General features: G+C 46.3%; 1 protein-coding gene across 1 annotated transcript in view; it reads right to left on the bottom strand.

Annotated features, from left to right (window-relative positions):
- Positions 1–22,072, bottom strand: part of LOC103657767 (maestro heat-like repeat-containing protein family member 7) — a 24,353-nt gene extending 2,281 nt beyond the window's left edge. Inside the window, exons 1-14 of the mRNA XM_040636434.1 lie at positions 21,652–22,072; positions 21,482–21,570; positions 19,788–19,937; positions 17,699–17,853; positions 10,870–11,014; positions 10,196–10,368; positions 9,560–9,697; positions 9,347–9,461; positions 6,360–6,500; positions 5,612–5,788; positions 5,112–5,270; positions 4,051–4,152; positions 1,128–1,230; positions 465–524 (exon numbers count right to left, since the gene is read on the bottom strand). Coding sequence (XP_040492368.1) covers positions 465–524; positions 1,128–1,230; positions 4,051–4,152; positions 5,112–5,270; positions 5,612–5,788; positions 6,360–6,500; positions 9,347–9,461; positions 9,560–9,697; positions 10,196–10,368; positions 10,870–11,014; positions 17,699–17,853; positions 19,788–19,937; positions 21,482–21,568 — 1,705 coding nt within the window. The 5' untranslated portion in view covers positions 21,569–21,570; positions 21,652–22,072. The remainder of the gene's footprint in view (positions 1–464; positions 525–1,127; positions 1,231–4,050; positions 4,153–5,111; positions 5,271–5,611; positions 5,789–6,359; positions 6,501–9,346; positions 9,462–9,559; positions 9,698–10,195; positions 10,369–10,869; positions 11,015–17,698; positions 17,854–19,787; positions 19,938–21,481; positions 21,571–21,651) is intronic.
- Between the last annotated feature and the right edge of the window lie 103 nt (positions 22,073–22,175).

Here is a 22,175-nt window from a genome sequence, read left to right as displayed (position 1 = left end):
ACGTCCTCGGACTTCCCAGAGAGCTACAGCCAGGGGTTCGGGCAGCAGCAGGGGACGCGGCAGAGGCGGGAATAGGGTGCTTGAGACAAGACGGAGGAAAAGGGAAGAGCATGGCCTTGGGGGGCGCGGCGGGGGTTGGGGATGGCGGAGAACACACGGTCTATCGCAGGAGCAGTACTAGCGGCTTCACGAGAAGGGGCTGGGAACCCCTGTGTCCCCCAGGTGAGACTCTCTCTCAAGAGTTCCAGGAACTGTCCTGGCTGCTGACCGGCCTGGAGCTCACCAGGGGTGAGGGTCAGTGAGGGAACAGGAGGAGCGGGAGGGCTCTGGCCAACGCCCCACTTCGTTCTTTCCCGGGATCATTTTCGTGAGCCGCGTGCCCATTTCCCCTCATTTCTGCGACTTCCCCGCTGACACCAGTACCCTTAGAAGCTGCAAGGAGGCGCGACCGGGTTGCCACTCACCTGTATATACTTCCTCGATATCACTGGCCTCTTCTGCATCTAAGGTTTGGATGATCTGGCCTACGGGAGCGCACAGAGCACCTCAGGGGCCCCACAAGGGACCACAGGGCCCTGGCTGCCCCTGCTCTCGTGTCTCCTCCCCAAATACACACGTCCTTCTTTCCATCTTTCGCTCCCCCTACCTGGCCTTGTCTAGACTTTTCCCACACGTAGAAGTTGCTTCCCCTGTTCCTGAGGGTCATCGGCAAATTGGGCTGGGGTAGAGGGAGGGGATCCCTCTGTTCTAAAGACACTGTTCCTTGGGGCGACCTGAAGCAGTCCTCCCCAGCCTCCGAGCGTCAGAGCAGCACCGACACGCTGACACCCCGCCCGTCGGGAGTTTTGCTGGCCTGGCCCACCAGGACTTGGCCCATTCCGCTGTAGGAAAGGTCACCCGACCCAACCCGGAGCCTGCTGCGGGGCGGGGAGGGTGGGGGGGAACAGGTGGAGACCGAGGGATGGGTGGAGACTACACAGACTACGGTGGGAACAGTCCTGGGTAAGGAGCCCCTTCACCCTCCAATGTTACCTCGGGCTCTTATATCCTCGTGTCCCCGGTCCCCGGGCTGTTTGAAGGATGCTAGGACAAGGACACAGTGGCTCCGAGAAGAGAGACAGTGGTACCTGCAAACCGTACTGCTGTCTGGCGGATAGGGGCCTGTGGGCTCTTAAGGAGGGGCATACACTGCTTCAGGAACCACGGGGCCTTCTCTGCCTCCTGCTCCAGCTGTGAGAAGAGGAGCCAGATTGGGTAAGGTGCCCACTGCCAGTTCTTCTGCCCCCATCAGCCAGTCCAGAGACATCATCTCAGTGCGAAGCCCCGTCAAAACATTCTAGGGGCACCTCGCTGGCTCACTGATGGAGCATGTGACTCTTGATCTTGGGGTCATGAGTTTCAGCCCCCCGTTGAGTATAGAGATTACTTAAAAAATTAATTACTTTTTAAAAATTCTACATTTCCATCCCCTCCCACCCCAGCTCCTGTAGTCTTGTTTCCTCCATGAAGCCTTCCTGGATTGACTGGGGGATCAATTTCCCTGTGGAAGGCACAAAACTTGAATAGATTTACCCCCAATCTTTTGCTCACACATTCCTCCTACTCCCAACCATAGAGGAGTGAACCCAGTTGTTTCAATACTGTTTAGTACATCTTGGCTTAAAATCTTCAATCTCAAGGTCATCTGCTCTAGGCTACAATAGAACCGATCGTGTCTACACCCTTCTATTTAAACAGAGCCTAGCAGGGCCACATGTAATTAAGTGTTTTAATACCTTCCTTTCCCTGCCTCGGCACGCACCCACTTCTGCGTCCATCCAGATTGCCTGCCTTGAAGGTTCTGGGGGATGACGTGTCCTGCTTTTGCAAAAGACCTAACCCCATTCCCTGAGTGTCCTTCCCAGGGACTCTCCTACTCCCCCTTTACACTGCAGCCCAAGTTCTTAAATGAGGAGGCTACGTCCATGATTTGTCAGACTTTTTTGGTAGAACATCTTTTCTTCAAATAAAAATCCTAACTGGAAACCTAACATTCCAAACCAACAGAAGCCTGACTGCTCCGTTTGAAGGGTCTGTGAGACGGAGCCCCACCCACTGCTCACCTCCCCCAGGTTTGAAGTTACCCTGAGAAACCCCTGGATTACTTGTACCCTGGTCTCCTTGCACCATGCCGCTGAATCAGATCTGGCTCCCAGGGTCCAAACCCAACATGCACCTCCAGTCTTTATCTCCCTGGACTCACACGACGGTCACCATGCACTGCTGACCGCTCATCGCTTCCTGAAACTATCTCTTTCCTAAGTGACCACCATCCTCCTCTCCTCTTGTTCCCATTCTATTTCTTGGCCTGGTTTCCCTTCCTATTTTCCTTCATGGGAAACTTGGAAGTGATGCTTCCTGCTTCCCATGCCAGGACTGCACACCTCCTGTTCATGAGCCAAAACCAACCTGCAGATTTTTTTTCCTTTGCTCCACACAAAGCTTTAAACACCGTAAATGATTTGCCAAGAAAAATGTGGTAAATTTCACCTAAAATCAGGATTTCCTGCTTGTCTTAACAAAGTGGAAAATCGAGCATTACTGAGCCCGCTGTATCTCATAGACTCACTCGGTTCTCAACCCTTTCCGCTGGGGACTGTAGAGTCCCAGGGGAGTTATCGAACCGGGGGGGATGTTTTTGGTTGTCAAAGTGATGAGAGGGAGTACACTAATTTCGAAGGCCCCCTGCATATTTGTATCAAAAATCTATTTCTAATTATCTGTGCTCAGAACCTGACCCTGTCTTTTATATAGACACAGAATTTATTTTTTCACAGTTCAAATACACACTGGGGTTTCCTAGGGACCCATCTACAATATGAAGCAAAGAAAGACTGTACTTCATTTCACGTAGACCTTCACCAAATATTGTCCATCACTCTGAACGTCATAGCGCCAAGGGCCACACTTCTCGTGGCGTTTGAGTCCCCAACACAGCAGTCTGGTACCATTCTGCATTTGTAATAGGTCAAGTCACAGAGATTCCACAGAGACGGTCAAGGAGTCAACTACTTCACCTTGTCTTCCAGAGGAACGGGCACCACATACTCACATCTACTATTTACGTTATGTTCTGTTACATTACATAATGTTATATCATGTCACGTCATGTAGCCATGTCATGTATGTTATATTGCACTACAGACATATTTACATGCTATTTTATTTAAAATTACTTTCATTTCTCCTTTGGAGTTGGGGATTATATTTACTTTGGAAATCTGTACAGGTGGATGCTATCATCTGTGAATTTCCTTTCAGGATGAAGGCGGTGTTACTGAGAATGTACCAGAACAAGGTTATGCAGTATCAGACCCTGCTGAGAACAGAACAAGGCTGTGTAGGGTCCTGACCACGCTGAGAGGCACTGCCTTCACGGGACCCCGGGATCTTCGATTCCCCTCCAGGGCCACCCCGTCTCCTTCTCTCTTTAACGTTCCCTTCGTGGCCTTGTAGGCATTTGAGTTTCCTGCCCCTGCTCACATCATTCCAAGCCACTGACAGCTCCCCCCACACCGGGCTCTTCTGCCCTTATTTCTCAGGATCAAATTATATAAGATGACATAGGCAAAGTCCCTGGAACAGAGTGAGTGCTCTGCACCACATCCCGTGTATGGCAGCACCTCGGCCTGCACCCCTGATCCCTTCTCTTGGCCTAAGTGACACCTTGCTTTCCATTTCCCCTCTTCCCAGATGGCACTTCCTCCAGAAAGCCTTCCTTCAACTCCCAGACTGGGCGGGGCACCCCTCCTTTGTGCTATGAAGTACATTCCTCTCTTTTAGTCCTCACCACAGTATTCTAAATTTGTCTGGTTGTGTTTCTAGCTCGGCAGCTTAGACAGGGAGCAGTGGGAGGGCAGGAACCAGGTCGAGGTACTGGGCACAAAGTGGCTGCTCACTGAGCTCCTTGTTATTGAACTGCAGCAAAGCCCAGATGCTTCAGGAAGCAGACTGCTGGCCCCCCCACCCTCCCTGCATAGGAGCAGAATGGTCAGTAAGCTGCCACCTTACCAGGGCTCTGAGGATAGTCCATACATCTTTCTCGGCAAATATCACTTTGAGCCTTGACCAGCCCAGGATGGCGGCCGTGTGGCAGAGGGCAGGCCGGCAGATCTGGAGAGACAGGAAGACTCGGCATGAGGAGTTATGGGGAGGGGGCTGGGAGAACACGCAGAAGGGCACAAGGAAGGGAGACAAATGGCAATGAGTCCAGTCCTGAAGGGAGGGAAGGCTCCGGTGAACCCAGTGGGACCCAGGGGCGAGGAGAGAGGCAGGGTCCTCGAGGCAGCTTGGCTGTGCCTACACCTGTTTCCCGCTAATGAGCAGGGCAAGATGCCTGGTTGTAACGATGTTCCCAGGTGCTGTGGTACGGCACTGAATGAAATGAAACTATCCATCTCCTAGCCTCATGCACCCACCACATGGCTTCCCATCCCCGAAAACAGTCTCTCTGAAACCGATTTCCCCACAGACTTCCAGCAACTTCGCCACCTGTGCCCATCAGAGGCCTTGCCATGGCAAAGTAACCTCGTCTGGAAACCCAGCGTCCTGTGACAAACTGCATCAGCCACTTTTCAACTTTCCCCAGCTGCCGTTCACATCCCTGGCCCCCCACAACATGGACCAACCCCGGGCTCTCTCTGTCCTGTCTTGACACTGCCTCATGGGAACCTCTCTGCTGCTGGTGGGGGGTGGGGGGGATGTTCTCAATTCAGTGCAAAGGAGCCTGCAGGGAGCAACCTGGAAGGAAGGCCATGATGCCAAGGGCAGAGAACCAGAGAGAGGCACTGTGCCAGATGCTAGGGTTTTCCTCCTGGGAGTCTTCCCACCCAGGGCATTCCACTATGTGCTGGTGGCCAGCTGGAGAGAGCCAGGACGGAGAGAAAACCCTGGTGCAAGCATCTGGTCCCATCTGGCCCCTCCCTACAACTCTCCAACGTCAGAGACAAAGCAACTCCCCCAGCATCTTCCAATCTCACGACAGCCCCTTCCTTGGCGCTCAACACCTGTTAGCATTTACCTCCCGTGACAACTGGCAGCAGAAGACCAGGCTCCAGGGCCTGGCCTCTCACCTGAGCCACGCTGACATTCACATCCTCCAGGTGGGCCACAAGGAGGACTATCAAGTTGAGGACCTGGTGCCTCAAGGGGAAGACAAGCATTCTCCTCTTGACCTTGGCCAACAGAGCCCTGTAGGTCTCGAAGGCTGCCAAGCGCAGGTGTTCTGACTCCTGCGGGAGAAGAGACACACACACACGGGGAAGACACCTCCACTTCCGTCCACCCAGGAGGGACGGGTAGCCCCCGAGCTCCCCGCTCCCACCACGCGCTCCTACGCACACTCCCTTCCCCCCAGTGATCTGTTGTGATCGCACAGCATCCCCATTCTCCCTTGTCACTGCCGCCTGCTCTCAATACATCTCACGCCTTTTACAGCCATGACCCAAGAGGGCATACCCAAGCAGACCTCTACAGAATGGCCTCACTTTCAGGCTTCAGGGGCCTTTCTGGATAATTCTGCCCACTCCCTTGGACACCCAGAGAAGGGAAATGACCCCGCAGAGGGCTTCACCTTCTCAAAGAAGGGCCCGAGCGTGAAGGTGAGCTGAACAAAGAAGGAGGAGGAGTGCTGCCAGCTGAGGTGCTCGGCGAGACACTTGAGCACCGTGAACGTCTCCATCACAATGTCGCTGTCCAGGGAGTAGCAGCAGTTCAGCACGTAGGGCTGGAGCATGTGGAGCTGTCGCACCTGCAGAGGGACCACTACTCAGGAAAGGAGGCTTCCGGGGAACTACTCATGCGACAAGGGACTCGCACTGAGATTCAAGCGGATCCACGAACATGAGCCAGCGCTGCCACGCTTGACCTCCCTCTTTTCATCCTGGGACTGGGACCGGCCCGTAAATGGGCGGCAGTCAGAGGGAGCTGCCCTGGACGACCTTCTGTCCTCACAGGAAAAGAGGAGAAGGCAGAGGAGAGCCGTCCTCCCACTACACCCAGAAGTTCTCAGCTCCACGGCCCTGAGCATCCTGGGGATGATGCCAATCTCTAGGACACCTGGATGGCCTGAGTTCTTGGAATTGGCTTGGACTTTACTCTGAAATGACCCATGAAAAACCTTCTCTTTGGCGCATGAATGGCTCAGGTCCTTGACCCCCGTAGCCAGTGGCCTGGCTTCATGAGGGTTCCCTGGGTCCGATCCCAAGAGTGTGGTCCACCCCATCTGTAATGACACACTGGACCTCTGGGCTTTTCAGTTGCTCCCCTGGGTGACAAGATCTCTTAAGAGCATACCGTCCCCCCCCTGCCCCGCCCCTTACCATGTTCCCGTGCTTTGCAAAGATCCCTACGACCTGCAGCAAGAGCTTCACCGTGGCGGGCTCCTCGTACTGGAACCAGTCTGCCAGAATGCGGATGGCGCCTTCATCCACTACGGCCGCCACCCCCGAGCAGCGGAGCAGCTGGCAAAGAGAGACCGAGAAAACTGAAATGACAGACAAGGAGAACAAAACCCCCCAGTGACTTCGAATCTAGGTTCCGATTTATTTATAAAGAAACGTTCTTAAGGATTTGGAAGGACAGGTAAAGAGGCCAAAGCTTAGTTGAAAGGTAACTTCACACTCTATCATTCCGGAAGTCATTCACTCATACTGCAGGTGATCCTCAGGCATCTTTGATGAGGGGAGCTGTGGAAGATTAAAGAAGTGCACCCAGCTATTTACAGATAGCTGTGTACAGATTATTTGACCATGGAGAAAAATCTGGAAGGATACATATTTGGTTGCTTGCCTCTGAAATCTCTGGGAGAGGAGGAGGTGGCAGGTAGAACTGATACAGTAAAAAAAAAAAAAAAAGCACATGTGATTTCATTTGTACGTTCATGTCAAATTTGTATGGGTCTATATGTCATTTGAAATCAAATTGTAAAAGACAAAAGCTAATCAGATACAGGTAAACCAGAGGCGCTTGCTTTTGTGTGTACGCGCATGCATGTACAAACACACGTCTGCGTTTGCATGTGCGATCCCACTGGCAAACACGTTTCCGAGGATGGAGCAGCCCTTTCCACTTGTCTTTGATTGGCAGCCCCAGGGGACCCACCTAATTTTCGTGCTAGCCGAGCAAGTTTCTCAAACTCTCTGAGCTTCAGTTTCACCCTCTACAAAACAGAGACAGTAACGCCTTTTTCAGAGAATTGCAGTGAAAATCAGAGTCACTGAGCTCCCCTGGTCCTTGAGCGCCCCGAAGAAAAGTGCACGGCCCTGTCTGTGTTCAACGTTTCTACCTGGGATCATCACAGGGGAACGGCCGAGGGTAACGAAACAGGGAAGTTGCAAAGGGCTGTGACATCCTAGAAAGCCTTCCCAGCTGCAGTCTCTTGTTTATACATTGTGCTCAGCTGTCTTAGCTGGTACATAAAACCCCGTTGGTTCTCCACTTTAAAAGCGGCTCTCTGGTGAAGGTCTGAGAGTGGGGTTTCCCCCGGCTCCTCACTCCGGTGCAGTCCCAGCCTCCTCCCCAGCCTGCTGACACCTCCCTCCACTCTTCTGGACCCGAAAATCCGGTAAGGGTGGCCGATGAGTAATTGCCATTCACATGACCGTTTGTTTCAGTTGGGCATTATGGTGTTTGGGGAAGCTTCTAGAGTGGGTCTCAATCCTAGCTGTGTTTCTGGAATACAGCTTTAAACGTGGGAACTTCTAAAATAAACCGATGCCTGGACTTCATCCCAGACCAATTCAAATAGAATTTCAAGGCAGGGAGTCGGGAGAGGGAGTGAAGTTGTGGTTTGGCATTAGTGTATTTTAAAGCTCCTGGGAGGATTCTAATGGGCAGCCAGAGGTCAGACCTACTGCCCTACAGAGAGTGTCCTGTCTTGTGGGGCTCCCCGCCCCCCAGCCGCCGGCAGCTTGCACCCTGTACTGTTTCTCAAAACTGGGTCCGAGGACTACCTGTACTACAAACACCTCGGGGGTGTTTACGGAAAACAGAGACTTCTGGACCTTACTCCAGAGCCACTGAATCCACGACTCTGGGGATAGGGCCCGGGAATCGGCATTTAAACAGCTTCCCTAGTGACATGAGGTCCACTAATGCTAGACACCCACTGAGCTAAGCCACCCTCCTCCATGCAGAGCTGTGCACCCTGCACCGACACTCCCACATCCGCACATCCCTACCAGGCGTTCTGCCAACACAGCCTACATCCTCGAATGCATATACCAGCACCCCCTACCAACACGCACATACTCGCTCACGGCCGTGGGTACCTTCCAGCAAGACGATGCCGTACAACCCGCGTCAGGACACATTATGACACGCTAGGGGAATATCTGCTTAGATTCCAGTATTAGCACTGCTTTATTCTCTGAGATGGTCAAAGTAATCCTCCGTTTAAAAATAATAATAATAATAATCAGGTGCCTTGAATTTTAAAGGGAGCCTATTTAAAGCTACGGTGAGCCAGAAATCCCAAAACTTCCCCAGACACTGCTGGTGGAAGTATAATTTGGTACAACTTTACTGGAAAGTAATTTGGCATTAATGTAAAAAACTATAGAAGACATTCATAATTTTTGAATATATTCAATATTTAAAGAAATAATATTTAAAGAAATAACCTGGAATACAGGCAGTCTTTTGCACAGAGGTGTCCGCTACAGTGATATTTGTAATAGTGTAAAATTGGAAACAAAATGTCCAATAAATTATAGAACATCTTTGTGATGAATTATTACATCACCATTAAAATTTATGTTTGAAGATGCTTGAAGAGAGCAGGATACAGAGTATTAGAGAATGACATCATATTAGAATATGATAAAGACAGACACACACACCCATTCAGGCCAAAACCTAAAAGTGGTTTCCCCTGGGTATTGTGACTATTAATGGTTTTATAACTTTTAAAGTTCTTTTTCATATGTTCTAAATTTTCTACATTTTTTTTTCTGTCGAAAGGCTGAAATACATTGAGTCAATCAGTGGTACTGAGCAAAGATTCCTTTTAAAAGGCTGGTGAAGGTCAAGGTGGCTGAAGGAAAGAGCTATGTCTTCCCATATAGTCAGGACAGAGTTGAGCTGCCTTAAGATTCAAGAGGAATTACACCAGATACATTCCAAGCCTGTGACTCAAGGTAACCTAATTGTCACTAATAGTGTCCCCCGACCCTTCTGTAAGGCAGGGAGCCACAGTAAATTTGGCCACCCCTTCCTCCACCAGCCACCCCTGGAGGTGTCCCTTGGGTACAGCTGCCTTCCAGAGGAACCACACTCACCCTCCCTCCTCCCACCAAGAACCACTCACTTCAGTCATGAACACGAAGGCCGGTAAGTGATTTGTGTAATCCTGTTCTTGGAGCATCCTGATGATGAGGCTGAAGATGGGGCGGTTGTGCCAACAATTCTTGATGACCATTGTCCTGCCGATGAGAGCAGAATGCTCAGGATCAGGCGTGGGCCCCAGGAGAGAGCCAACAAGATGGGAGGTCATCTGGCCAGGGACGGGGGCAAGGCCTACCTGGCCAGCAGGGTGACCCCCTCATAGTGTCTTTCAGGACTGGTGAGCAGCTCCCAGCCCCCAAGTTTCTGAACATAAGACACATAGTCCCCATACCCAGTACTTCGCATCAGGGTCTTCAGGGCCTCCATGCTGGAACTGGAGAGAAGGCAGAAAGCAGACAGGAAGTCATCCCACCATCTGTGCTCCTCTCCCTCACCTGCAGCCTGCCTGTCTACACAAATCATGAACTGTTGGTAGTGGGACAGCCTTTAGACCCTGGCTAACATTTTACAAATGAGACACCAGGGCTAAGAGAGCTATGGGGTCCCTGAGGTGGTGCAGGGAGCCAGCAGAAGGGTAGGGAGTGGAGCTCGGGTGCACGGTCTTATCCATTCTACTGATTTCACTTTGGTACTGAATCTTGGCATCAGCCCAGTAAGTCAGAAATACTCTTTCTTAAATAGTCCAGTAAGACTTGTTGAAATGATGTATGCTGAACACACTCTGTGCCCTACATGGGAGATGTGAGAAGGGTGTCTAGAACCAGCAGGCTGGGACTAGGGCAGGCAAGTGGCAGGGGAATGACTAGGCATGGCTGCTGGATGGGCCCTGGAGCCACAAGCACTGGAACTCTGGCCCAGAGGCCAAAGGTACCTGACAGGGTCTACCCATTCGGTTACACGCTGCTGATCCTGGTTTTCCGTGTCCCCTTCAAGCACGAGGAAGGAGATCCGGAACAGCAGGGCCATAAACAGGGAGGAAAAGAAGGTCTGCACCTCCATCCGCCGACTCGGTTCCAGCAGGAGCTCATGGATGGCCCTGGTGGCCTGAGGGTGGGGAGGAGAGCGGGGGCATTGTCATCTTTCTATTCCAACTCTCAGGTCCTGTCACCATGAAATCTCTGCCCATAACCTATCAGGATGATGGGCTGGCCCAGAAAAGCCCATGCTGCCAGGGCAAATCAAAACTAAATTAGTGTGAGCCAAGAAAATGAAGGGCAATTTCTAGAATGTTATTATTTTTAAATGCTCTCATCATAGTCGTGGTTATTTTATTCTCTCATAGACCTTCAGAGTTAAGGGGGTGCTGGGGTGTTTGTCTTACCTAAGCTCACCCAGGGAGAAGGAGAAGCTAGTTCTTCTGTCTCCCTACAAGGCAGAGACAACTAGAAAACCCTCCCTCCAACCACAAGATTCTGCCATTAGAATGTTCAACCAAACATGAATATGAAAAAGGGAGAGGCTCCAAGAGCTCAGGACAGCATGGGACAGGGCCCCAGGAAGCCCCCCTCCCCCAGCACCCACTCCCCTCCATGGGCCCCTCCATACAATCAACGGAGAGATCTCTATCCCGTGGCTGGGCTCCTGGCCCTTTGGTTTCTGGTGTGGAGTCATTTTCTGCAGCAGAAATTCCATGATCACTTCATAGCCTTTGGGGAATGATGCCAGGATTTCCCAGGGCTTGTGAACCCCTCTGTAGAGGCAGAAACCCACCGACGTGGTCACCCTCCATAGATTCCACAGGGCTTCCAGGGAAAGGGACTCCAGGCTCCATTGCCCAGTGTTCTAGTCCTTCTCTTTTTCTCCTTTCACTCCTTTCACTTTGTCCTCACCTCCAGACCTCTGTGTTCTCTATCATCTCACACATAGGTAAATCCAAAGATGTTCACTTGGCCTGTGAGCCTGATATGAGAAAATATCTCTAGCTACACTTCAAAGTTGCAGATCAGTCAGGAGAGCCTCCTGTGGTGTCCTCTCTATCGCCTTGTCCAAGCTCTCATTACCTACCCCATACTTATTAGTCATTAACAAGCAATCTTCATTTCCCTAAGATTAAGGTTCTCTTAATTTTCTTAATTTCTTTACAAAGAAATTCTTTCCTTTTGGTGCTGTGTTGCCCAGGACAGAGCAAGCACATTCCCTTCAATCACTTCCCCTGATTGATGCTAAAAACACTGATCAAGTATGAAAGCAACTATTTGAAGATTTTGAAAATTATTAATAGCAGGTGGATTGGGGGAAGAACGCAACAATCTGAAAAACAACACTTACTGGATGAGTTTCCCAGATTTTTTTTCTCTTTTATCTCCCACCTTTGACCCAAAGCTAGCTCCAGTGTTAAACTATGCAGCAGGAACATGAAACAAAATCTCTCAGTAAAACTCTGTCATTCTGCCAGAAGTCCTGGGAAAACAGGACCCCAGGACTTGTGGCTTTATGAGAGTATGGGTGGGATCCTTCTTTGTCTCTTTTCTCTCCCAACACTGTCCTGAGGATGGCGCCAGAAGCCCGCTGTGTAGTGGGAGTGCAGGTGGCAACTGTAATAACACCAAGGACTTATGACCCAGAGAGTATGTGCATGTGGAAGGGAGAAACCCCATTTTCTCGTTTCTCATTTTACTGCCCTAAACATGGTCCCAGTTGTGCAATTGTATTGGCACAAGCAGTAAAATTGTGAGAGAAAACCCAGCTGTCTAGATAAAGGACTTGGAAAAAGTGTTCCTGGAAGCCAGAAAGTAGGAGAAAGAGAGAGAGAGAGAGAGAGGAATTCCTAATTCTGTAAATGAGCCAACATATAAGTTCTGGGATCACTCCTGAGCTGCACATGCACTGGGTAGACCCAAATGACCCTTGAGAAGCTCACCTGTAATACAGACACAAAGCAGCAGAGCAAAGACTTTAAAAACTTAACAGATACTGAAATTACATCCAACAGAAGGTGAGGCAGAACTTGCAGTCTAAACCGTACACTGGGTTGATTGCTTTTAAAAAAAAATCAATATTCTTCAGGAGAATTTAATAAGACCAAGAGCCTTACAACATCATATTAAAAATGTCCAGACTATAATCCAAAATTACTTGACATACAAAGAAAAGGATAATGCGATCAATTCTCAAGGAAAAAAAAAAATCAACAGATGCCAATCCTGAGGTGTTGAAAGGAGCAGTTGAAGATATTTTTTTTTCCAGATAAAGACTTGAGACATTTTATATATGCTCCATGAGGTAAAGATGAACACTGTTGAGATGAATGAAAAGATAGATGTTCTCAGAAAAGAAATAAAAGCTATTGGGGGGAAAAAAGCCAAAAAGAAATTTTAGAATTGAAAAATAAAATACCTGAAACGAAAATTAACTGGGACCTAGGAAACTGGAAATAATAGAGAAAAGAGTTTGTGAACTTGCAGCTACATTAACAAAAATTACACAATCTGAAAAACAAATTAGAAAAAAATTAACAGGGCCTTTTGAGACACCATCAAAAAGTCTAACATTCATGTCATTAGAATCTTAGAAGAAAGATATGGTGCAGAAATTGTATCTGAAGAAATAATGGCCAAAACTCCCCCCAAATTTGGTATAAGACAAACTCGAGAAGTTCAGTGAATCTCAAATAGCATAAACTCAAACAAACCATGCTCAGACACAACATAATCAAACTTATCAAAAGTAAGATTTTTTTAAAAATCTTGAAAGCAGCCAGGAAAAAAAAACACATTCCATACAGGAAAAATTGCTTGAATTATCGCAGAGTTCTCAGCAGAGACTATACAGTCCAGAAGACAATGGAATGACCCATTTAAAGTGATAAGGGGGAAAAAAGCCATCAATCTAGAATTCTATATTCAGTGAAAATATTCTTTAGAAATTAAGGTGAAATAGACACTCCCAGATGAAAAAGACTAAGGGAATTTGTCACCTGCAGACCTGTTCTGAATGACATGCTACAGGATGTTTTTCAATAATGAAGGAAGAGCAACAAGAATGGTAAATATTTGGGTGAATGTAACAGACTATTTTTCTCTCAAGTTTAAATATAGGTATGATTATTGAAAGCAAAAATGATAACATTTTTTGGTGTGCTAGATGTAATATATATCACAACTATAAGATAAAGTAGGGAAGGAAAGGGAACCTATATGCTTAAAGCTTCTACATTTTCTTGAAGTTGTAAAATATCAACTTTACATAGACTATAAAAATTTAGGTATGTTAAGGATCCTAAGACCCACTAAAATCCTAAAACATTGGAACCAAAAACAGAGGAGACAAACAGAAAACAAATCATAAAGTGGTAGACTTAATATAGACATATATATATATATTAAATATGTAAATATACACACACAATAGAATATACTTTGCCATAAAAAATGAGAAAATCCTGTCATTTGTGACAACAGAGTGGACCTTGAGGGCATTATGCTAAATGAAATAAGTCAAAGACAAATATCATATGATCTCACTTGTATGTGGAGTCTTTAAAAAAAAGAAACAAAACAACAAAGAGCTCATAGAAAAAAAGATCAGTTTTATGGTTAGCAGAGGTGGTGAGGCTGAGGTGGGATTGGAAAAAGGTAGCCAAAAGATATAAACTTCCAGTGACAAGATAAATAAATACTAGGGATGTAATAATGTATAGCATGATGACTATAGCTAACACTGCTGTATAATATATGTGAAAGTCATTAAAAGTGTAAATCCTGAGTTATCACAAAGAAAAAAAATATTTTTTTGCTTTCTCTTTTTATTTGATCTGTACGAGGTGATGGAGGCTAACCAAACTTATTGCAGTAATCATTTCACAATATATGTACATCAAACTGTTATGTTGTACACCTTAAATTTCTACAATGATGTATGTCAATTATATCTCAATAAAACTGAAAAAATCTAACCACATCATTAAGTGTATTAAATGTAATGTCTAAACATACCAACTGAAAGGTAGAGATAGTTAAATCAGATAAAAATACAGGACCCAACTATATGCTGTATACAAAAAACCCATTATAGATATAATAATAAAAGAATGAAAAAAGATGTACCATGAAAAGGTAAATCAAAGGAAAGAAAAACTGGTCATATGACTATTAAACAAAATAAAGTTCAGGACAATGAATATTACTAGGTAGGAACAGGGACATTAATGATAAGAGAGTCAGTTCATCAAGATGTAGCAATCCTAAATGTGTATACACCTAAAAAAATATATGAAGCAGGAAGTGGTAGGAGCGAAGGAACAAACAGACAAATCCATAATTATACTTAGAGATTTCAACACTCCTTTCTCCATAACTGATAGACTAAATAGACAAAATCAGCAAGGATATAAAAGTCTTGAACAACACTATCAACAAACTTCACCTAATTTATAGAACACTCCACCCAACAGCAACAGAATACATATTCTTTCAGAGCAAAATATATGTGGTCGTTATGAGCTATAAAAATAACCTTAACAAATCTTAAAGAATAGAAATCATACAAAGTATGTTTTCTGCCCATATGGACTTACACTAGAGATCAATAACAGAAAGATATCTGGAAAATTATCAAGTATTTGCAAATTAAACACTTCTAAGTAGAATCTGAGAAAAGATTTTTGAACTGAATGAAAATATATCAAAAATTGTTGGATGCAGCTAAAGCTATGCTTAGAGGGAAATTCATAGTATTAAAATGTTTGTTTAAAAAAAAGTTCGCAAATCAGTAATCTATATTTCCACCTTAAACTATAAAAAGATGAGCAAATTAAACTCAAAACAAGTAGAACAAAGGAAATAAGAGCAGAAATAAATAAAAATGGAAGCAGAAACATAGGGGGAAATCAATAAAAGCTGAATGTCAGAAATAATAGTAACAAACTGCTAGTCAGACTGAAACAAAAACAAAGAGAAGACACAAATTGCCAATACCAGTAATGAAAGAGGGAAATTCATTATGGACATTCAGAGATAATAAAAGAATACTATGACCTACCCCTTGATCATAAATAAGGTAACTTAGATGAAATGGGCCAATTCCTTGAAATACATGAATACTCACTGAAGAGGACATAGATAATCTGAATGGCTCTATAACTGCTGAATGAATTGAATCTATAGTTTAAAAACTCTCAACAAATAAAACTCTAGATGCAGATATTTATATGCAACAAGCTGACCCTAGACTCAGTCCCTCACACCTAAATTAACCAAAAATGAATCATACACTTAAATATAACACACGAAAACTCCTAGAAGAAAACAAGGGAAAAAATCTGCAACCTTAAACACAATACATAAAGACACTTAAAAGAATGAAAAATAATCCACAAAATGAGGGAAATATTTGAAAATCATATATATGACAGGCTTGTGTCCCGGTTATAGAAAGAACTCTCCAAATCAAGGATAAGAAAACAAACATCTCGGGGCGCCTGGGTGGCACAGCGGTTAAGCATCTGCCTTCGGCTCAGGGCATGATCCCGGCGTTATGGGATCGAGCCCCACATCAGGCTCCTCCGCTATGAGCCTGCTTCTTCCTCTCCCACTCCCCCTGCTTGTGTTCCCTCTCTCGCTGGCTGTCTCTCTCTCTGTCAAATAAATAAATAAAATCTTTAAAAAAAAAAAAAGGAAAACAAACATCTCAATTAAGAAATGAGTATAAGATGTGGCTACTTGAACAAAGAAGTTCTACGGATGGCAGAGAAACACATGAAATCATGCTCGACATCATTTGCTGCAATTAAATTAGGACAATGTAGATTAAAACGACAATGAGATGCCACTACACACTTGGTAGAATGACTAATTTTTTTTTTCCAATGAAAATACCAATTGTGAACAAGGATGGGAGCAACCAGAACTTTCCTATGTTGCTGGTGGGAATGGGAAAGAAAGCTACACATGAGAAATAGTCTGGCTGTTTCTTTTAAAGTTAAATATATACTTCCCATATTGCCCAGCAATGCAGTCCCTAGGAATTTATCCCAGAAAAATGAAAGCTGATGTTCACACAAAAACCTGTATACAAATATTTATAGCAGCATTATTATAATTACCAAAAACTGGAAACCACCCAAAAGGTAAACGGATTTAAAAAAAAAAACAAAAAACCCTGTGGGATATCCATACAATGGACTGCTCAGCTTTTGATACATAGAACAACCTGGATGAATCCCAAATGCCTTATGCAGGGTGAAAGGAGCCAGGCTCAAAAGCATGTTTCTATTTTGTACTGTATGATTTGTGCTGTATGACTCTATTTACCCTATTCTGGGAAAGGCACAATGATAGAGATAAAGAACAGATCAGTGTTTCCCGGGGTTGGGTGTGGAGAAGGGAGTTGACTCCAGAAGAGTAGTACAAGGGAATTTTGGAGGGTGATGGAAATGCTCTGTATCTTGATAATGGGGGTGATGATTTTGACTATACATTTGAGAAAACTTACAGAACTATACAGCAAAAGGGTGACGTTTACTGCATGTAAATTAAAAAATCTTTTAAGTTCAAAAAAGGAAATTATAGTGTAGTGGATTCATAGAATATAATACTGTATTATATAATATATAATATCAGGCAGCCATTAAAAATATGTTTACAAAAAGGTTTTAACTTAGGAAAATGCTATGATAAAATGTTAAATGAAAAAATATGCAAATTGGTATGTACAGTATGAGCTTGATAATACATTTTTTAAAAGATTTTATTTATTTATTCGACAGAGATAGAGACAGCCAGCGAGAGAGGGAACACAAGCAGGGGGAGTGGGAGAGGAAGAAGCAGGCTCATAGCGGAGGAGCCTGATGTGGGGCTCGATCCCATAACGCCAGGATCATGCCCTGAGCCGAAGGCAGACACTTAACCGCTGTGCCACCCAGGCGCCCCTTGATAATACATCTTTAAAAACCATTTTTAAAAAGTAGACAAATTAGGGATGCCTGGGTAGTTCAGTCGGTTGAGCATCTGACTCAATTTCGGCTCAGGTCATAATCTCAGGATCATGGGATCAAGCCCCGCATCAGGCTTTGCACTCAGTGGGGAGTCTGCTTGAGATTGTCTCTTTCCCTCTTCTTCTGCCCGTCCCCCCACTCATGCATGCTTTCTGTCTCTCTCTCTCTCTCTTTCTCAAATAAATAAATCTTTTCAAAAAATGAAAATAAAAGGTAGACAAATTATAAATTATAGTCAGTGATAACCAATTTAAATTTTTTTTTGCTTTTTCAAAATTTTGCATGCTTTCAAATATGCTGCAATAAGCCCATATTACTTCGACAGTCACCCTTCCCCCAGATAAGTAAGGAACTTACTTGTATTGAAAATTGGGTACATTTGAAGAATAAGCAAATCAGAAGACTGTTGGGGGCTGGTCGGTGGAATTGATAGTCACCTACCTTTGTGACTGATCTTCCATCTCAAATAGTGTCAGAATCACTTCATTGGTGTAGGTCTGAGCCAGCAGGTAAAGAATCCTCTTTATGGTCCCTTGCGCTGTGGTTTCAGTGATGCTGTTCATATTGTGGCAAATGTACTGGATGATTTCTGGCACCTGAAGTGGGGGAAGGAGGAGCAAGGTTCATTCTGGACAGAGCACCAGCTCATCAGAAGGCACGTAACTAGGCACCCATATAAAGTGTGTGGGCACACACCGATGTGAGCCTGTCCCCAGCAGTCACTGCCCCACTCTGTTCGGGCCACACCTGTGTGGCTGGGGGCTGTCCTGTCCCCGTATTTTTAGAGGGACAAAATGAAGAGCAGCAGGGAAGGGTGACTTGAGTCATGCCTGGAAACCATGTCATGAGGAATGAAGCAAGTGTCTGGGTTGAGTAGCTTGGAGATGTGGGAACAGGAGACATAAAGCTATTATGGGGGGGGGGGTAGGTGTCCCAGTTTGCTAGCCGTGTGGACTCAGCAGTGTGCCTAGTGGTGAATAGCACAAGCCCTGGAGTCACACTGCCTGAATTTGAACCTCACTTCCTTGCTTACCAGTTGTGTGACCTTGGGCAAGTTTTTCATCCTCTCTATGCATTACTTCCTCATATAGAAAATGAAAACAACTTTACCCACCTCAATGGCTCTGAGCTAATACATCCTCATTGGTTGGAACAGTGTCTGTCACATAATAAGTGCTCAAGAAACTTCAGTTACTAAGGCTCTTAGCCTCCTGGAGCCTTTTCCCCGTTTCTAAAAAGAAAACCTGTCGCAGGGGCGCCTGGGTGGCACAGCGGTTAAGCGTCTGCCTTCGGCTCAGGGCGTGATCCCGGCGTTATGGGATCGAGCCCCACATCAGGCTCCTCTGCTATGAGCCTGCTTCTTCCTCTCCCACTCCCCCTGCTTGTGTTCCCTCTCTCGCTGGCTGTCTCTATCTCTGTCAAATAAATAAAATAAAATCTTTAAAAAAAAAAAAAAGAAAAGAAAAGAAAACCTGTCGCAGACCTGTTGTAAGAATTCAGTAAAATAACATGTGAACAAGGCTAGCTGAGTGCGTGGCACCTAGTTTAAGCAAAACCTGAATATTAATTGATTTCTGCCTAACTCCAAAAAGCAAACTTGGGCCACAGACTAGAAACTGTGGGGACGAAGATTTCAGTTCACAAGAAGGTAGAACTTTCTAATAATGAAAGTGATCCACACATTCGAATGAGCTATGGGTTTAAGGTAGTGAGCTTCCCGGAAATGGTTTCAAGAGGTCTGGCTGCTCAAGGGTCAGGAATGCTCCAGAAGGGGTTACAGGCATTGAGTGGGAGGTTGCAGTGGTTGACCTCTGGGCTGGCCTTCAGCTCTAAGAGCTCATTCCCCGTCTGTTCTGAGGCATTCAGATGGCTCTCCAGGCCAGAGAGTGTGGCAAGGGTAAGACTCAGGACAATAACTGGACCTACTGTAGATAGAGCAAGATAGAGGAGTAGGTTAGGCCATTGAGATGAGAGTGAATCTATCAATCTATCAATCCATGAGACCCTTAAATATGGGATATTAAGGGACAAAGATAAATTATGCTATCTTAATTTGACTGAGAACCAGACTCTGACAAGAGTCTCTGTATTCCATCTCTGATTCATGTCAACGTCTCATAAATTCATATGTATATATGAAATATTGATATATGAGATTGATAGACTAATCTCTGTCTTGACTGTGCATTCTCCCACCTGAATGAAGAAGGCATCCACAGACCTAACGTACTGTTTGGAAGCAGAAGGGAAAACAGTTATCTCTCGGTCCTAGGACCCCACAGTAGTCTCCTGCTATAGCTTTGCTATTCTTACATTTCTGGTGGACGTGGAGGCCAGCAGGTCACCCTTTCCCACAGAAGGGCCTTTTGCACAATTGCAAACAACTCCTCATTTAACTTCTCCTCCTCTGACTTAAAGGATTTCAATTCCTTAAACCCCAACCAGTAGGAAAGAAAACAGAACAAGATCCAAAACAGTGAGGAAGAATCCTTAAATTGACCTTGAACCACTAAGCCCTCAGAGCTAGTACCTTCCCAATTTCTGGCATAGAGTACTTCAGGGTCATCTTTAGCATCTTGGAAGCTGCACAGACGTCATGCCTGTTGGCGCTGGTCATGGCCTCCATTGACACCATTATCACATCTGCTCTCTCTTCAGGGGTCAGGTATTTCCTGAAGAACTGAAGAAAGAAGAGCACCAGCTGTCTCTGCAATGTCAGCACCCCACCCTGCAACCGCACAAGACCTCCAGACTCCAAAGAGACCAGTCAACCTGGGTCCAGTGGAGGCAGCCCCTGGCCAGCATCCGCTTCTTCCATGGTGTGAGGCCAGGCTCCAGAGGGTCACCAGCTCTGAAGTCCCCCAGGTAAGAACAAGGGTCCAGACAATACGGTACAGAGAACAATGCAAAAGGCATTTCTATTTTGAATTTGGAATGTAATTAGGTGATCCCATTTGGAAATGAGTTCTGATGTGTAGTGAGTTGACAGCAGTCCAAACCAAGGAGTGACTGCTATGGTCTAAACCAGGTATGCCTCATGTCTCTGGATCTACACACCCCAGCGAAGCTCATTAACTCACACAAGAAAGAGAGTCCCAACTCTGTGCCTGGTGCTATGCTGGGAGCTGGGGAAGCCCGCACACAAGACACCCCCTGCCTTTGCCCTCAGGGAACTTACCGTCGAGTCAGGGCAGGCAAATAGGCAGTCATGAGGCCATATGAGAAATGCCAGTAAGGGACACAGTGGGGACACCGAAGCTAGACTTGCAAGATTAGACAAGGCTTCCTGGAAGAAGTACCTCTGAAGTCCATACTTTGGTGAAAATGGGGGGAAAGAATTCCAGGCAGGGAACAGACTGTGCAAAGGTCTGGAGAGACAGGAGTTCAGTCCAACCACTGTGTCCTGCAAGGGACCTGGACTGGGTGGGGAAGGGGAATCTAGACAAGATGAGGCGAGGGAGTTAGGCAGGAGCCACATCGGGCCGGGCCTCACTGGCTGTGTGAAATCTGGCCTTTAGGATAAGAACAATGGAGAGTCAGTGCAAAGGCTGAAAAGGAATAATATGATGGTATGTGCATTTAAGAAATAATTCTCTGACGACAGTGCAGAAAATGGTGTGATGAGAGCACGGTCAGGAACAGGGCGATCGGCAGGTGGCTGCTGCAATAACGCGGGCAAGAGATTGATGGTGGACCTAGCAGCATAGCTATGGTGCGGCCGGGGCAGAGTGGATGGACTCTCATCCCATTCAGGATGAGAATGGACAGACCTGGGACTGAACTGGATGTGGAAAGCGAGGGGGAGGAAAGATGGAAGAATGATTCTTGGCTATCTGGCTGGAATGGCTGAAGTAGACTAAGCTTGGGGACGCCATTGCTGAGATCAGCAATACACATTGCTGAATGAACAGAATTAAAGCTAGGCCACAGGTAAAGGTACAGGAGCACAATCTGGGGGTGGGGGATAGGGCTGACTGGGTCCTTATTTTACAAACTCTCTCAATGACCTCCAACTTCAGTCAACTCAAGTGAAACTAGGGGAGTGGGCCTTATCCTTCTGGCATGCTATCCATGAGACCTTGAACTTTGAGGGCAGTTCCCTGGGTGGGGGAGTATTCCTCTGTGGCCCCAGCCAGGCCCTCTGTAATCGATACTCAGCCGTCTTTCTCCCCTGAGGACACTCCCCGTCTGGGCACCCCACACACGGTGGAGGGCAAGGGTTACCATTGTGAGGCTCTGTATGTTGGCAAACCATCCTCCCCGGAAATGCTTCTGCAAGTCCTTCAGGATGACCTCTGTCTTCTGTTTCATACCTCCAATCCAAAAACAACAATTAAGGGGCAGGGCCTTACCAGGGAGAAAGGAACACACCCTCCCTCACTTCCCCTCCAAACCTCAGAGATCAACAGGGTTCAACAGGTGCAGTAATGTTTGCCCAGCCAAATGGGGGAGGGTTCCGTAGTGCCAGGCTGATGGGTGGAGGGGGACTGTAGTTGGGGAGGTGGTCTGGTCCACTGGTCCTGCTGTTCCTGTACCCAAGCCACCGTGTGGACTGTCCCCACCCCTCACCCCTACAGCTGAGCAAAACAGGAAGTACATTTTATTGGATCATAAAAAGCCAAGGCTTCTGAAACTCCCATGAGGGCATACTTGCAAACTCCTCCAGCACCTCTCTGTAAGTGTGCACGGCTGTCTGTATCTCTGTTTTCTCTGGGGCGGAGAAGGTCTAGACCCAAGATTCCCTGGTCTGTTCCCTGAGAAAGGACGCTCATTTTCTCAGTCATATACCCAGGAGTAGCGATGGGATCTCACAGGTGGCTGCGAACCCCGCTCCCCCGTTTTTCCAAGGATCTTCTAGAATCTTTAAAACAGGGCATCGCCTCAGCAATGGGTCTGAAGTTCATTTAGATGAAGCCCG

The sequence above is a fragment of the Ursus maritimus genome, unplaced genomic scaffold (genome assembly GCF_017311325.1).
Source record: "Ursus maritimus isolate PB19 unplaced genomic scaffold, ASM1731132v1 scaffold_2, whole genome shotgun sequence".
Lineage (NCBI taxonomy): Eukaryota > Metazoa > Chordata > Mammalia > Carnivora > Ursidae > Ursus > Ursus maritimus.
The sequence above is the reverse complement of the archived record's forward strand: the minus strand, read 5'-3'. Positions and strand labels throughout refer to the sequence as shown.